General features: G+C 42.6%; 1 protein-coding gene across 7 annotated transcripts in view; it reads left to right on the forward strand.

Moving 5' to 3' along the window:
* WWC2 (WW and C2 domain containing 2) overlaps positions 1–15,477 on the forward strand; it is a 214,451-nt gene that overhangs the window by 163,855 nt on the left and 35,119 nt on the right. For 3 of the 7 annotated variants that reach the window (XM_073341739.2, XM_073341742.2, XM_073341735.2), the window contains 3 exons: positions 1,289–1,381; positions 3,060–3,302; positions 13,567–13,694. In XM_073341739.2, coding sequence (XP_073197840.1) covers positions 1,289–1,381; positions 3,060–3,302; positions 13,567–13,694 — 464 coding nt within the window. Of the gene's footprint in view, positions 1–1,288; positions 1,382–3,059; positions 3,303–13,566; positions 13,695–14,157; positions 14,874–15,477 lie in introns of those variants that run through there. The other 4 variants (XM_073341736.2, XM_073341738.2, XM_073341741.2 and 1 more) reach the window with 2 other exon arrangements.

The raw sequence follows: 15,477 nt of genomic DNA on the forward strand, positions 1-15,477 counted from the left end.
TTTGACTGACGAAAAGCTCCAGTGGGGACAACACTTTGTCGTGGGGAGACGGTCTCCCGCTGACAAAGCTACTGCCGCTCGTTGGGTGGTGTTATTTCCCCAGCAGGAGAGCTCTCGCCTGCTGGCATACAGTAGCTACACGGTGGACCTTACAGTGGCAGAACTGTAGAGGCGCAGCTGTGCCGCGTGTAAGGTACTCAGTGTAGACAAAGCCTAAGAGTCACTGTTGTTGTTTTGTCTGTGGTACTGATTTCTGAGAAGCAGTAATGTTCTTGTAGGAGGATCTGCACATACATACATTCAATCCAGATAAGACTGAGATTGAGGTTGCTGCTTGTTGGCCAGGTGAATGTGTAGAGTAATTTGCTTTTCCCTTTGCAGCTCTGTTGATAATGGTCTACCCCAGGCAGGTGAATAGTATTCACAACCTTGGAAGTAAGAGGACTGTAAAACAACCAATGCTTTGGCAGTATGCCCTGTGCTAAGCTAATTAAACTTCTTAAACAATCCACAATGCATTTTCAGTAAAATATTGTAATTTTTTACTGAAATATTAAAATCCTATTTTAATTTAACCATAATTGATGACTAATGCAACAGTCAATTTCAAGCCATGAGTATCTTCCATCACCTGTGGGTCGTCATTATGCTGTGACGGTAGCATGCTCTAGGAGGAAGAGAATGTGATTGACTAAGCCAGAGTTAGGCATAACTCCCCCAGGGGGGCATATAAGATTGATACATTAAGGTGAGTGGGCCTTTAACAGTACATGAGGTAACAGGGGATTCCCTTCCCTCAAAGGGGGGCTTCACTTTCAAAAGTTTGGGAAATGGGGTCTCAGCTAAGAAGTTAGGTTGCCGACCTACTGGCTGAATCATCGTTTTGCTTGCAAGTAAAAATTGCTGAAATGTCTTGATATGTGTGTGGGGATGCATATATTCATGTTATAGAACCACTGATATTGTCTGGATTGGCAATGTAAATTGAAGAACAAAAATAGCGTCAAATTACCTACTGTTATCCTTCACCACCCCTTAAATAGCCTAGGTTTCAGTATGTGGCTTCAGATTGCTTTCATGAAGTAAATGCCTCTGCGCTCTTTAAGATGCTAACTCTGGACATTTATTTTATCTGACTGAGAGGTTTTATTGAACCGCAAGAATGACCCACCAGCACATCAACATCCTTGAGTTTTTCCTAAATGTTTCTAACTTAAAACCAGAACAAGCCTTGTATTAAAATATACTGCTGTTTTATATCAGAGTGTTTATATCCATATTTTGACAGCTGAATCGAAGTGACAGTGACAGCTCAACACTGGCCAAAAAGTCTCTCTTTGTGAGAAATGCCACAGAACGACGGAGCCTGAGAGTTAAAAGGGTACGTGCCGTCTCACCTGAACAGTGATCCACATATTTGCTATTTCATTTTATACCATCAGCTTGATTCTAGGCATCTTGAGTCTATAGAGTGATCTCTTTGAAACACCCAGACTCCCTGGGATCCCAGATCCAAATCTTTACACAAGTGTGACTTGTCCCATCATCTTCCCAAAGCAGATAAACAGAGTTCCATTAATTGTGTCTAGGTCCTTTGAATGAGACCTTTAACAACAAAATTCTCTCCCCTATGGATGGATAGTAATGATCCCATGGCATTTCTTGTGAGAGTAGAGGTTTGCCCTGGTAGCCTGGGGCAGAATTGCACCTTCCTCACTATTAGGATGTGTGTTAGATAGTTGCCACTCTCACATTTAGAGTTAGTTATTTCAGAGATATGCTGTACAGTATATAAAAGTCATCAGGATCCTTCAATAATGCAACACACTATTTAAATAAAAAATAGTATGCATGTTTATATACTGTATACATAAAGAACATTCATCCTAAACATAGTTTTGGTGGAAGGGTTGAGAAAATCCCATACTTTCAAGGGTTCAGCCATACTTAAGTTTTTTTCAAATGAATTTTCTCCAAGAACATTTGTGAATAATGAAGGGATTTGAAGGAGAAAAGGATATTGTGACAATATATAAAATGAAATATACACTCTCACCTAGGGGGCTGTGTCCATTTTTGATTAGTAGGCTTCAGAGATGCAACAAGCATTGAAAGGGTCTAAGGAAGGCTGACTGTACTTAGGATGGCAGAGTTGATGTGGGAGAAGAGATTGCAAAGTCTGGGGGGCTTTACTCGGACCATCTTGTGAGAAAACTCAATTAAATTAAAGGAAGTAAATTTGAAGCACTGAAAGGGAAATACTTGTTTACAGACTATGGTCAATCTCTGGCATTCACTGAGGTCCCAAATCAGCAAGGTACTTCAGAAAATTAATAGTCATGCTGAAATCAATGGGACTACTTGCGCTTAAAGTTAGACATGTATTTGAGTGCCTTGCTGGATTAAGGCCTGCTAGAGGAGGTCATTGAATCAAATGCTACGTCTGGAAAATTAGAAGTCCTGGATAATTTTATGACCATTAATGACACATGCAGAGCTAGGAAAGCTAAAGACTATTAAATCTCATACTTCATAATTGTATTGCTGTGAGGGTCAGAAAGCAGTTTCTCTAAGGCTTTTGATCTACACATAAATTATGTCAGCATAGCTACATCAGTCAAGGGAGTGAAAAAAACACACCCCAACCGACATAGTTATGCCAACAAAACCCCCACTGTAGATGCAGTTGTCTTCACAGGAGAGGGCTTCTGGCAACATAGCTAACATCATTCAGGGAGGTAGCATTCTGATGGACAGAAAAACTCCTGGAAGTGAAGGCTTCATATACATGAAGGGTCTATGCAGGCATAGCCATATGGCATCTGTAATGTATGAACTACAGGAGTTTTACAGCATCTTGTGAAGCTTCAGGCACTGACTGCTGCCAGAAGCAGAGTTCCAGAGTAGATGGCCTATGGACTTTGACCTGATCTGGTATGGCAACTTATGCTCAGAAAAAATAAATGTGAAAATTCCATACTCAACTGGCAACTCATCTCACCTTTGTATATTAAATGTACTCTTACTTTTTATTACATTATCATTCCTGAACAATTCAGGCTGCATGCCAGTCGATCATGCGAAGAGCTACGCAAGAGCACCCTGTACGCACTTCTCTTGACTTGGAGCTGGACCTCCAGGCATCTCGGACCCGACAGAGTCGGCTGAACGATGAACTTCAGGCACTGCGCAATCTTAAACAGAAGCTTGAGGAGATGAAAGCCAGAGCAGAGACTGACCTTCCCCAGTGTGTGTTGGAGGATGAGCGATTCCAAAAGCTCTTGAAACAAGCTGAAAAGCAGGTATAAAGAGTGAACAAAACTCCCCATCATTGTGTGATAAGCACTCATTTATTTCCAGGGAGGGCTGTGCTTAAAAACTTAATAGTTATAGTCTGGTTGTGAAGGAAGCACAAATGAAAAAATGTCCTGTAATGTGCCTATAGATGGAATGGGTCCATAGCAGTGTTAAACAAAGAAAATTAAAAATCCCTTACTATAGGTTCTTGGGTAGATTTGGTTTAGATGTTTTTAGAAGATATTTATAGGAGTATCAAGCTTAGCTAATTACAAAGTTGAATTATGTAGCATGAGTAAAAGATCATGGGAAATCTAAAGAAAAAATCTATTAAAGAATTAATCCAGACTCAATTATTTATTTAAACCTAGAATTCGCTAAACACCAAAAGTAATGTTGTTCTAGAGTTGCACATCAGATTGAGTAGCCAATTAATTTGGAGGTAGAACGCTCTTTTTCATTTGGAGGCGGAGTTTGTGTTCTGAAACAATATAGAAATCCATTTAAAGGTTTAATAATCTTAAATCCCAGTCCTACTCCCATTGAAGTCAATGTTTTTGTTTTGTTGGAGGGAGGGGGGGCGGTTCTATTCAGTGGTAGCTGTCTAGAAACCTCAACGAAGAGGGCACAGAGAGGCAGAGGCCATGATTTGAGACTATAGGCTGTAATAATATCTGCGGCGAGGCTGTGCAACAGCCTCACAGGACCCCCACTCCCACCCCATCTTAGTTTGTCCTTCAGAACACCCTTCTTCTGACTTTGGCCAGGGAGAGCTGAGTTTCACCCACCAAGAGGTAGGTGCATTTCAGAAAAGATTAAAATAAGTAAGAAACTGTATGTAAAATAGTCTACTGATTAGAGCAATGTAGGGGCTCACATTGCCTGGATCAATTACTGGGTCTACCACAGACTCTCTGTATGCAAGGCACATATCCTCTCTGTCCATCAGTTCCTTGTTTTCCAAAATGGTTCTGTAATACTAGCACACAGTAGTGTGGAGAGCTCTGTGTTGGGAAAAGTTTTTGGAGATTCTTGGGTAAAATGTGCTGACAGTGCAAAGTTTGTTGTTTTTATCCACTTGGGTTCTTTGTGTATGTTTAAGCTCCCTCTGGTTGCTTTGTACTTGAAAAGTTTTATTATTTAAGAAAAAGATAAATTTTGTTAAGCAATTAAGTATTATACCTTATTTCTACCTCCACACTTTAGACAAATATGAAGCGATTACCTTATTAAAAACTAAGGGATTACTCCAGTCCATAGTTATCCCCATTACCATGTACATGCTTCTGAATTAGTTAGTACTGTAAAGGTTCCTGTCATGGGGCACAGACTCACCGGCGGTGCCTCCTGCTGGTCATTTTAGGTAATTAGCGTTCCAGCTTCTGGAGTGCCCTCTTCAGGCCGGTTTCTCACCTTGCTGCTGGCTCCCATGTCCCTCCCAGGACCCCGGTGCCCATTTCACTGGGTGCTGCCCCCTGGCAGTACCCCACAGTTCTGGGTCTCCCGCTCCCAGGGGAACCCCCCACCCACTATCCCTACGTTGCCTCAGTTGTAGGCTCCTGCCAGTCACCAGCTAGCCCCCGCACCCTGGGGCAGACTGCAGTATGAGCCACTCATCACAAGCAAGGTTGGGTTTGGGCCTGCTGCCTCTGTTTAACCTTGGGCTGTCCCCTGCAACCCCAGTACCTGTTGGACCTAATGCTAGGCCGCAGCCTGGGGCTTTCCTGGCTGGAGCGCCCCAGCTCCTCAGGCCCTTCCCCAGCCCTGCTCCAATCTAGGTACTCTGCTTAGGTCCCTACAGCGAGGTCCCTCCTTCTCAGAAGCTAGAGAGAGAGTGCTCTTCTGCTCCTGGCTTCCCTGGCTTTTATAAGGCCCACTGGGTCTGTTTGGGGCGTGGCCCCAGCTGCGGCTGCTCTGCCAATCAGCCCAGCTCTTCCCCTGCCCCAGCCCTCTCCCAGGGCTATCTTAAACCTCTCTGGGCCTGAGCAGGTGTCCACCCCGCTACAGTCCCTTAATACTTATTTTATATTTACTATCTAAATTTAGCCAGTCCCTCGAGGAAGTACCAAAATATTCAATATTTACATCTCTAGTGTCAGGGGACCAGTGGCTGAAGTTCTCATCCCCCCCAGTGCAAAGCCTAGGCTTTTTTGGAGAATTAAGGAGAATGCCATCCACCCCCAAGTTGCATTCAGGTTGTAATGCTACAGTACAGTCCCCTCTAATGCCTCCTGTTCCAGGCTATGAATCAGTCTCTCGGCACCTTCTACAGCTGTCTACACTCAGAGCTGGTAGGATACCCTCCCACGGTTGGGTTGGGTGGTTGTGGTTGGTTGTTTTAGTACTGATGCAGTCCCCAACAGTGCTAGCAATGTTGAGAATGCTATTGTAGACTGGCTGCTGGTGCCACTTTACCACTGTGTTGGCGAAACAGGCTAGTCTACTCAACATGGTCGTATTTCTTTACAAAGCCTGTGAGTCCCATCATAGTTAGGACCGATACGGCTACAGCAAGTGTAGGAGAATTTTAGATAATCTTCTGTGGAAAACAAAACCTGAAGGCGTGGGGGATTTCCCACCAGTGTAAACAAAAATTCAGTGGTCCCTTTGTGGCCTGCTACAACAGTCCCACCACAGCAACCTATTTGGAGCCAATGTGGAGACCTCCCCTGTGCATACAGGGCATATAGCCCCCACTCCAACAGGGCTAGTGTGAGCATCCATAGTGCAGAGAACCTTGTATAGTTCCTCTGCAATAGGATGTATTTCTTCTGGTTTGAATAGGGTTAAGGAGACGGAAGAGATTTAAAAAAAAAAAAAAAAATAGAAACATTATCCAGCATTTCAAAACAAGTTTTAGGCGTCTTAATATTTTAATAATAAATCAAATGAGTTCCCCAAAACAACTATCATCACATGCTCAGTATTTACATATCTAGAGTATAGTCCTCTAAAGTTCTGATCCACTGTACAGTTCTGGGAAAGATTTCCATATTTCATTTTGAAAAAAAAAAAGCCCATTCTGTTTCCGTTTGGTAAATTAACCTCTTCATATGGAAATAATCTGTAATTATGAGGTTAATGCCACATAGACAAGTCTTTGGTTTTAGCACCCTTTTTATATTTTATGCTTGGAGAATTTATTTTTAAAGTGCAATTGCAGAAATAAAGAAATATACCTTACCAACTGTATATTACAACAAAACTGTCATCCCAGATGTTTCTTTTTAGGCAGTATAAAAACTGATATATATGTTGGGCATGAATTAAAACCTCAGATCTTAAACATCCCCAGACTGAGTTAGTTCAGATTTATGTTTTGGGTGTCTCTCATTTTTAAGAAGTCTTTAACTGGTATCCTGTGCGCTTTCATACTGTAATTCAATGTAGGAAATTAGAACAGGTGTTCAGAAATGAATTGTTGCATTGGATCAATATGAAATTTACTCACCCCAGGTATTTATCTGCTCAGAGGTTGCCAAACTGTGCTCTGTAGAGCACTTTTTAATGGTGTGCAGAGAGTTGGGTGATACTGTTCACCTGGTTTTCAGCTGAGAAAATTGAAGCAAGTGGGAAGGAGAAGTGGAAAGAACAGCAAAAGTTAGATATTTTTATCTTTTTTTCCAAAAGATCTTAACACTTGTATTAAAGACAGCTATTGATGTAAAAATACTTTCCTTATATTATTTTTCTGTGTAAGCAAATGCTGTACTTGCCACAGGGATGTTGCCTGATGATTGTAAGGATGTTTTTAGGACCACCAGACAGGCCCACAGGTTACCTTATGAACCTAGCAAAGCAGACAATCACTGCTTGCTGTAACAGACAAAACCACTGCTAACTCCAGTGTTGAGATCCAAGGAACAGGTTTATTTCAGCATAGGTACAAAGTGCCACACCCCAGGGATCAATTGAGGGTGACGGGCCAATGAACAGGCTGTACACACACTAGGCAAAGACTTAATGTCTCAGTACAGTCTTTTATACCCAAGATGATTCTGTACCTTTATCAATACCCCTCTCCTCTGATTCATTGCATAATAATAATAAAGTTTTCTGAACAAATATAACATTCTGCATTGTGCCCTAAATTGTATAACTTGTTTACTTGTAAAAAGAACAGGAGTACTTGTGGCACCTTAGAGACTAACAAATGTATCTGTCAATTCAGTGTCTTTCTGGGTAGACCCAGGGTCTCTGGCTTCAGTTTGGTTTCTCTAGCCCTGTGAGAGTTTGGCAAAGAGCATTGACAGATAAATTTGTTAGTCTCTAAGGTGCCACAAGTACTCCTGTTCTTTTTGCAGATACAAACTAACACGGCTGCTACTCTGAAACCTTGTTTACTTGTATAACTTGTGTATTTGTCTGGGACTTTGGGGACTTTCTTTATTTCTGATTATATTTGGCTGGGTCATTGTAACTTCATCCTTGTTGTGTACCCAAATATCAGGGACATTTCAAGAGTTGAATAAGAAAATACACAGTAAGCTATATCTGAATTAGCCAAATGGCTTTGTTTTGCACTCCTTCCCAAAAAGGGTTATTTACTGGTAACCCTACAAACTAGCCAACTCATTGTATGGATTATATTGGTTATGCACTTGTTTATATATCACTAGCCAATGTGTGGCACGCACGTGTGTGTATATGTGTGTATATGATTGATTAAGTACACTTAAGCCCTTGCCACTTTACATGAGGTAAATTCACCTAATCACTGTCTCAACTCCTTACACTGATGAAGGGATGATCTCCACATTTATGAATGGGAAAGGGAGGTGGTCCATTCCGTTGGTAATGGGAGAAGAGAAAACATCTATCATCAAGTGGGTCTGTTCTGTAAAATGTTTGAGAACTCATACGCTTAGACGGGGAGAGCTTTCCTGTGCTCAGTTGTCCTGAGGCTCACTCACCTCTTCATCTACAGTGTGCGATGTGGTAGCCTGGTGATGCTGCACTGAGCTTTAATAATACTGGAGTTAGCCAGAGCCAAATGATGTGCGTTGCTTTTTTCAGGGCATCCTTGTCCCCTCCACATCTGCAGGTGAAAGAACCCAGGAGATAGGGGAGAAGCAGTAAAAGCAGAGCGCAGCTTCTGTGGCATCTTTCACTAACCCCATGGAGTCTGCGTTGTGTGTCCTGGGCAGGGTTGGGATAAGGACTGTGTGTGGGTTCTACTGTCAGTGGCAACATTCCTTCATGTAACCCTCTTGTCACCAAAGGGTCTCCAAGAGCAAAGTGTTAGTGGGGGATCCCGATCAGAAACCATACTGTTGTGGGTTCGGAAGAGGCTGGAGGTGAGGGAGGGGCTTGGGAGCCAGTACAGAGGCACAGGGCCTGTTTACTGAGATATCTGCCTCCATGGATTTCCCAAGATCAGTTGAAGCGCCTGCTGCTTCCATTGGGGGAAGGTACAACTCAGCCCCTTCCCGATTAAATATGAGAGTGCAGGCTCATGGTGCCTCCAGTACCTGATGTAGGAATTGCTCAGGTAGGGGAAACAGGGTCTGCAACTCAGTTATTGAAAGTGCTCTGAAAACACACTTCTCTGCTATTATTTTGTTCAGGTTTTGAAATGGGAGCTGCAAGCACTTTGATGAGTGGATTGATGGGCAGGGGTATAACAGGCCATCTCAGGTCTGGCAGAGTGGCCAGTCTGTTGCCCCTGCCTGTAGTGCTAGCACAAACTCCTTGGGTGCTGTTAAGTACTGAAGTGAGTTAATTCAAGGCTTTGAATAACAAAAGCCCTACCAGTCACTCTTTCAAGTGCTGTCCCCAGATAATTACAAACTGTAAGCTGTGGCATGATCATGATGTACTATATTGCTCCCTACATCCATACTAAAAGGTTACCTCGTGTCACCGGAACTTTTGTAAATGCCTCTCTGTCCTTTATTAAAACGATTTTGTAACATTTTGCAGAAGCATTCAGGTGAAACACTGAGACCCACACCTGTCTTACCAGGAAGGGAGAGAATTGGGGCTATTTTATCTTTCTTGAACTGTAGAAGAAAACCATTTACCATGTGGCTGTGACCTTTTCTGCCCTGTGCTGAAAATGCAGATCTGACCCAGAGAGAGCTTTTTCCAGATCTGCAAATTTTCTCTTGACAATCTGTCTTTCTCACTGTAGGTGTTTTGTTTCTGCATTTATCAGAGGCAGCACGTTCCTTTCCTGCTATTTACTCTTAAATGTGGTACAATTTCCAGAAATATCATAGATCTGTGAAGTGAAAATAAAAGTAGAAAACTTGAAATAGTGGATGCTTACATATTCTGATAATCAATATTAGCTGGGAATGCTTGTGATTTTAACACATGGCCACTGACAAAACATGTATTAATTTTCCAAGTGTTACTTTACTTGCCAGCAGTAAGTTGCAGATTGCTATTCTTACTGTGTATATACCATGCCTGCTAGTGTCCAAGAACTAATGGGGAAAATATTTCTGTATTAACCTCAATTTTAAAATCTGACTCGATATTTTGAGGGAAGAGAGGGATTTCCAGGGGGATGGGTGAGTGGTTTCTGCAGTGATACTAATAAACACTGACCATAGCTTTATTCGGGGTGGTAACTTTTCTATAATCACTGGTGCAGAGACACTATGCAAGTATAGTAGAACAATTTTTTACTATAATGGTCGCTTACGTACAAGAAAAACAGCTATTTTTGCTGCTTTCTTTTTCCTTCTCTCACCTTTAAAATGTGTGGTTCAGCATTAATGTTCTGAAGTGGATATTTTCTCTTGTATTATTGCAAAATTGCTTCTATTTAAAAAAATGAAGTGAAAGAAATAGGAGGGTATTAAAAATGTTAGTACAATAGACTTTGTTGTTGAAGGCAAATTAGAGATGTTCATTTTCAACAGGTTGCAGGTGTGCTGCTTTTTGTAGCCTATACATTCAGGGTATGCCTTCATAGAATTTTGGAGCAAGCAGGAGCGAGCCTCCCAGTGTGTGTTGACAGACTTGGGCTAGCAGGGTTCACACTAGCACTTTGAAGCTGTGGCTGAGGCTGGAACTTGGCCTCTGAAGCCTAAGGAGGGGGATGGGCTCTCACTTGCTCCAAAATGCTGTGTGGCACCCCAACTCCACAGTGCAATTTGGTGACTGCCATAGAAATACTATTTTCTAGGGCTGTCAAGTGATTAAAATTAATCACAGTTAATTGTGCAATTAAAAAAATAATAGAATACCATTTATTTAACTATTTTTGGATTTTTCTCCATTTTCAAATATATTGATTTCAATTACAACACAGAATACAATGTACAGTGCTCACTTTATTTTTTATTACAAGTTTTGCACTGTAAAAAAACCAAAAGAAATAATATTTTTCAGTTCACCTAATACAAATACTGTAGTGCAATCTCTTTGTCATGAAAGTTGAAATTACAAATGTAGAATTATGTACAAAAGTAACTGCATTCAAAAATAAAACAATGTAAAATTTTAGAGCCTGCAAGTCCACTCAGTCTTACTTCTTGTTCAGCCAATCACTCAGACAAACAAGTTTGTTTATGTTTGCAGAAGATAATGCTGCCTGCTTCTCATTTACAATGTCACCTGAAAGTGAGAACAGGCGTTCTCATAGCACTGTCGTAGCTGGCATCACAAGATATTTACGTGCCAGATGTGTTAAAGATTCATATGTCCCTTCATGCTTCAACCACCGTTCCAGGGGGCATGTGTCCATGCTGATGACAGGTTCTGCTTGATAATAATCCAAAATAATGCGGACCGACGCATGTTCATTTTCATCATCTGAGTCAGATGCCACCAGCAGAAGGTAGATTTTCTTTTTTTGGTGGTTCGGGTCTGTAGCTTTCGGGTTCTGGTGTGTTGCTCTTTTAAGACTTCTGAAAGCATGCTCCACACCTCATCCCTCTCAGATTTTGGAAGGCACTTCAGATTCTTAAACCTTGGGTCAAGTGCTATAGCTATTTTTAGAAATATCACATTGGTACCTTCTTTGTGTTTTGTCAAATCTGCAGTGAAAGTGTTCTTAAAACAAACGTGCTGGACATCATCTGAGACTGCTATACCATGAAATATATGGCAGAATGCAGGTAAAACAGAGCCAGGAACATAAAATTCTCCCCTAAGAAGTTGTCACAAATTTAATTAACACGTTATTTTTTTAAAGAGCGTCATCAGCATGGAAGCATATCCTCTGGAATGGTGACCGAAGCATGAAGGAACATACAGATGTTTTGTAGCTGGCATTGCAAGGTATTTACATGCCAGATATGCTAAAGTGCCATGCGAATGCCTGTTCTCACTTTCTGGTGAAACTGTAAATAAGAGGAGGGCAGCATTATCTCCTGTAAATGTAAACAAACTTGTTTGCAATTGGCTGAACAAGAAGTAGGACTGAGTTGACTTGTAGGCTCTAACATTTTACAGTGTTTTGTTTTTGAGTGCAGTTATGTATCCAAGAAAAATGTACATTTATAAGTTGCACTTTCATGACAAAGTGATTGCACTACAGTACTTGTATGAAGTGAATTGAAAAATACTATTTCTTTTGTTTATCATTTTTACAGTGCAAATATTTGTATTTAAAAATAATGTACACTTTGATTTCAATTACAACACAGAATACAGTATATATGAAATTGTAGAAAAACATCCAAAATATTTAATAAATGTCAATTGGTATTCCATTGTTTAACAGTACAATTAAAACTGCGATTAATCGCAATTAATTTTTTTGAGTTAATCACGTGAGTTAACTGTGATTAATCGACAGCCCTACTATTTTCCTTAGCAATCCTAAAGCAAATGGTCATTTGTAAGTAACCGATCTAAAATAGTTAACATAAGAGGGGCTAAGCTCTAATGCCAAGCTGGTCTCTTTTTAAGAAGCTGGTAAGAACAGCATTGTAGAGAAGTATAAATGGGCAGAAGTATTTTAAATATTAGGAAGGCACCTTCTCTTTCCTTTTTGTAACTAAACACTTGGCCAGGCAATGACTGGTACAGTAACTCCTCACTTAGTCGTCCCAGTTAACATTGTCTCATTGTTACGTTGCTGATCAATTAGGGAACATGCTGGTTTAAAGTTGTGCAGTGCTCCCTTATAAGGTTTGGCAGCCGCCTGCTTTGTCCACGGCTTGCAGGAAGAGCAGCCCGTTGGAGCTAGCTGGTGGGAGCTTGGAACCAGGGTGGACCGGCAGCCCCCCATCAGCTCCCTGCTCCCCTAAGTTCCCTGTGCAGCAGCTGCCCAGCAGGCTACCAATTGCCAGCGGTTCAGCTGTCCCTCCCCCCACTGCCATGTGCTGCTCCTGCCCTCTGCCTTGGAGCTGCTCCTGGGAGCCTCCTGCTTGCTGTGCAGGGAAGGGGGGGCTAATATCAGGGTGTCCCCCTCTCCCCTACTCCTGCCCCCCTTACCCCTTCTCCATATAAAGCAGGGTGGGGACAGGACAGGGCTCAGGACAGAGAGAGCTGGCCGCAGCTGCTGTCTCAACTTCCTGATTTTTTTAAAGGCAATGTACTTAGAATGGGGTCAGTGTACTTAAAGGGGCAATACGCATCTCTCTCTCTCCCTCACACAGGGTGTGTGTCGCTGTCTCTCTCTGCCATGCTGTCTTCCCCTCCCTCCATTCATGCTGCCTTGTAGAGTGTGAGGCTACATTAACAACAATGTGTTAACCCTTGAGGGCTCAGCCGAGTGCTAGTTCATCATTTAGCAGTAAGGCGTTCCCTGGGAAATATCCCACCCTCTTCCACCCTCTAACTTCACCACCTCATCCAAACTTCACACTCATCATTGCTGTGCACAGTATTAAACTGTTTGTTTAAAACTCTGTGTGTGTGTGTGTGTGTGTGTGTATATATATATATAGTTTTTTGTCTGGTGAAAAAAATTTCCCTGGAACCTAACCCCCCCATTTACATTAAGCGAATCCAATTTCCCCATAAGAATTAAAATGATTTAGCTTAAAGTCGCATTTTTCAGGAACATAACTACAACAAACTGACATAGCCCTGGTCTGTTATAAACCCAGGAAATAAATTATCTCACCTCAGGCATCTAGCTAGCAGATGTGCTGGTGCATTCTTTCCATTTCTAAAGTAACGCTCAGCTCCCTATTGAAGCGATGTACACCACTTCTACTTGAGTTCTCGGTAACTTTGTGCTATGTTCCATAAACTCCCTTGTATAAAGAGATTTTGCCTGATGGATTTAACTCCACATTCTTCCTCCTACAGCCTCTTTTGAAATTGTCAATTGCTGGATGTTGTAATTTTCCCCCTCTACAGGCTGAACAATCAAAGGAGGAACAGAAACAGGGTTTAAGTGCTGAAAAATTGATGAGAAAAGCTTCCAAGGATGTGTGTCGGTTACGGGAACAGAGCCAGAAAGTGCCAGTGGAAGTGCAGTCGTTCAGGTACAGCATGTTCTGGTTGGTCTTCTGGCTCTTCTAAATCTGTAGAGTTGGTCAGTCTAAGCTCTCATTTTAAGAACATCCTTTTATTTAGAATTGGTCAATTTGCTGTAGTGTTGGAACATGAATTATCTGAGCGTAAGCCAATATGCCAGTGCAGTATTAGTCAAAACCTACATCTTCTCTTAATCCAGTATGTCCTCACTAAGAGCATTAAATCGGCAGAGTGCGTCCTCACTACCGTGGCTAGCATAGACTCACGGAGCGGTGCACTGTGGGAAGCTATCCCACAGTTCCCTCAGTCTCCGCTGCCCATTGGAATTCTGGGTTAAGCTCCTAATGCCTGAAGGGGCAAAAGCATTGTCGTGGGTGGTTTTGAGTACATGTTATCAGTCTCCCCTCCTTCCTCCATGAAAGCAACTGCAGACAATCATTTTGCACCTTTTTTCCTGGGTTACCTGTGCAGACGCCATTTAGCACAGCAAGCATGGAGCCCGCTCAGCTCACCGCTGCTGTTGTGAGCATTGTAAACACCTCGCGCATTATACTGCAGTATGTGCAGAATCTGGCTAAGAGACAGCAGCACGATTGTGTGAGGACGATTGTGAGGAGGACATGGACACAGACGTTACTGAAAGCATGGGATGTGGCAATTGGGACATCATGGCGGCAGTGGGGCTGGTTGATACAGTGGAACGACAATTCTGGGCCCAGCAAACAATCATAGACTGGTGGGACCACATAGTCTTGGAGGTAGGGGATGATTCCCAGTGGCTGCGAAACTTTCACATGTGTGAGGCCACTTTCCTGGAGTTCTGTGAGTTGCTTTTCCCCGCCTTGAAGCGCAGGAATACTAAGATGAGAGCTTCCCTGACAGTTGAGAAGCGAGTGGCGATAGCCCTGTGGAAGCTTGCAACGCCTGACTGCTATCGGTCAGTCGGGAATCAATTGGAATGGGCAAATCTACTGTTGAGACTGCTGTGATTCAAGTAGCCAGTGCAATCACTGACATTCTGCTATCAAGGGTAGTCACTCTGGGAAATGTTGTGTGTGTTTCTCCTTGAGGCAAACCCGCCTCCTTTCTTGATTTTAATTCCCTGTAAGCCAACCACCTTCGATCACAGCTGGCAAAGGAAATAAAGTCACTATTGTTTTGAAACCATGCATTCTTTATGTATTAATTTTTTTAAAAAGGGCGATAACTGATAAGGTAGCCTGGGTGAGGTGGGGGAGGAGGGGAGAAGGAGACTACAAGGGCACATTGCTTATTGTAGCCACACTAAAAATCAAAACTGTTTGAATGACAGCCTTCTGTTGCTTAGGCCATCCCGTGGAGTTGAGTGGCTGGGTGCCCGGAGCCGCCTTCCCCAACCCGTCTGCGTTCTTGGGCGTGTGGGTGAGGAGAATATGGAACTTGGGGGGGAGGAGGTCAGGAGCTTTTACAGTGGATGCCACGGCAGTTTGTGCTCTTGTTGGCTTTCCTGCAGCTCCACCAGACATCTGAGCATGTCCGTTTGCTCCCCCGTTTGGCTGAGCATTGCATCCTGCCTCTTCTCATTGCACTCACTTAATGCTTTCCTGGACTCTGCCACTGAATGCCTCCACGCATTCAGCTGTGCTCTATCAGTGCGGGAGGACCGCATGAGCTCGGAAAACATGTCATTGCAAGTGCATTTTTTTCGCCTTCTGATCTATGATAATCTCAGGGACGGAGATGATAGGGGGAACATAGAAACACTTGCACCTGTGGGGGGATAAAAAGGGAGAGTAAAATTTAAGATGATAC

This window comes from Lepidochelys kempii, chromosome 4 (genome assembly GCF_965140285.1).
Source record: "Lepidochelys kempii isolate rLepKem1 chromosome 4, rLepKem1.hap1, whole genome shotgun sequence".
Taxonomy (NCBI): domain Eukaryota; kingdom Metazoa; phylum Chordata; order Testudines; family Cheloniidae; genus Lepidochelys; species Lepidochelys kempii.